Here is a 1,545-nt window from a genome sequence, read left to right on the forward strand (position 1 = left end):
AAATTTGATCAGATTTATAGAAACGAGAGCTGCTCAGTCCAATGTTGTATTGATGCTCTACCTTCAGCTGCACCGACTACAGGGCCCTTGCTAGCTGTAGGTTTTTCATAGGTGTGAAGCTGACTCTCCAATTCTGTGATCCTTGCCTCTAGAACTGTAAACAGGTTACATTCATTACAAATATAGTTATTACTAAATGAGGCTGAGGAGTAACTAAACATCTGACACAATGTCAAGGGACCGCTGAAGAGGCTAATGCTGCAAGTAAGTCGGCTACAAGCTAAGCTAGCGAGTCTCTAGCATCACAGTGACTCACTACTGTGAATGTAATTAGCAGGTAAGAAACACAACTAAACAAGTTCATCTGACCAATGAAACCGGGAGAGAACTTTGAATCCAAAGAGCATCTTCAAGCACAAGATAAATCCCAACATTTGTAAAAATAAGCTGCTTCAACAGACGTCATTGCAGCTTTTACGTGTCGCCAGGTATTAGACCCCTAAGTTCCAGGAAAGCTCTGAATGCTGTGAAGTTGTACTGGATACACCTCTGCCTCTGGACTGGCAGATGTGGAGATGGTCTCTCTTATATATGAAATGCTTGCTCTAACTTCAGCAGATCATACTCAGTCTTCCTATGAAGGCCTATGCCCTTCATAGGGGAGAATGTGTCCCTTTGTCAAAACTCAGTTCAGAAGGAGCAACTTCTGTCTAGTCCTGGGACACTTGCACAACTGGTCTGTACGTGCTCTGTGGTCTTGGTGCAGACTCATAATCATGTTGCTGGAATGTTCTGTGGTTAGTTTGGGAGCATAGATTATAAATCCTGTTGCTTCAGACTATTTGGTCCCTGTACAGCTGTAACATCAGCATGGTTGCTTTGCTAGAGTCAGACTCTTTCCCTGTGAATGCCAAGGTTGTATTTTGTCGCCAATTCTGTTCATAATTTTAATGGAGAATATAATAGAGAGCAGCCAAGAATGAGGAGATTTCTGGTTCTGTGGCTTCAGGATCTTACTTTTCTTTGCAAATGATGTGGTCCTGCTGGTCTTATCATTTGGTGACCTTCAGCTTATTTGCAGCCAAATTCAGTGCAGGGAGATGGGAATTAACACCTCTGTTTTTGAGGCAATGATTCTTAGCAAGCAGTGGGTGGAGAACACGCTCAGGTAGGGGATGGGTTGTTGTATCTCATGGAATTACACATGAGTGGAGGAAGTGTGGAGATGGAGAGACTGAATGGTGCACAGAGTGCTGAGCATGAAGCCAAATGAGACTGGAGAGCTGGAAATGAGCCTCCACCAATGGGTGCACATACCATACATACCTTTATAATGCTTTGGCAGGTGGACAGTGGCAGTCCCACCAAACTGGTTCCATTGATTGACATGATCTGGTCTCCTATGTTCAGTCTGCCAGACCTCTCAGCTGGCCCAGCATGCATCATGTTGGCAATAATGACTGTAGGTAGGATGGAGCCCCATCCACTCTCCACGATGACCACGCCCAGAATCTCCCCCTTAGCTTTCTCTACAAACACCTGTGG

General features: G+C 44.7%; 1 protein-coding gene across 1 annotated transcript in view; it reads right to left on the reverse strand.

Annotated features, from left to right (window-relative positions):
* Positions 1-1,545, reverse strand: part of apba1a (amyloid beta (A4) precursor protein-binding, family A, member 1a) — a 42,937-nt gene that overhangs the window by 10,320 nt on the left and 31,072 nt on the right. The window contains exon 8 of the mRNA XM_005733665.1: positions 1,327-1,539. Within this exon, the coding sequence (XP_005733722.1) occupies positions 1,327-1,539 (213 nt within the window). The remainder of the gene's footprint in view (positions 1-1,326; positions 1,540-1,545) is intronic.

Source organism: Pundamilia nyererei, unplaced genomic scaffold (assembly GCF_000239375.1).
Source record: "Pundamilia nyererei isolate P.nyererei 1_Seehausen unplaced genomic scaffold, PunNye1.0 scaffold00053, whole genome shotgun sequence".
Classification (NCBI taxonomy): domain Eukaryota; kingdom Metazoa; phylum Chordata; class Actinopteri; order Cichliformes; family Cichlidae; genus Pundamilia; species Pundamilia nyererei.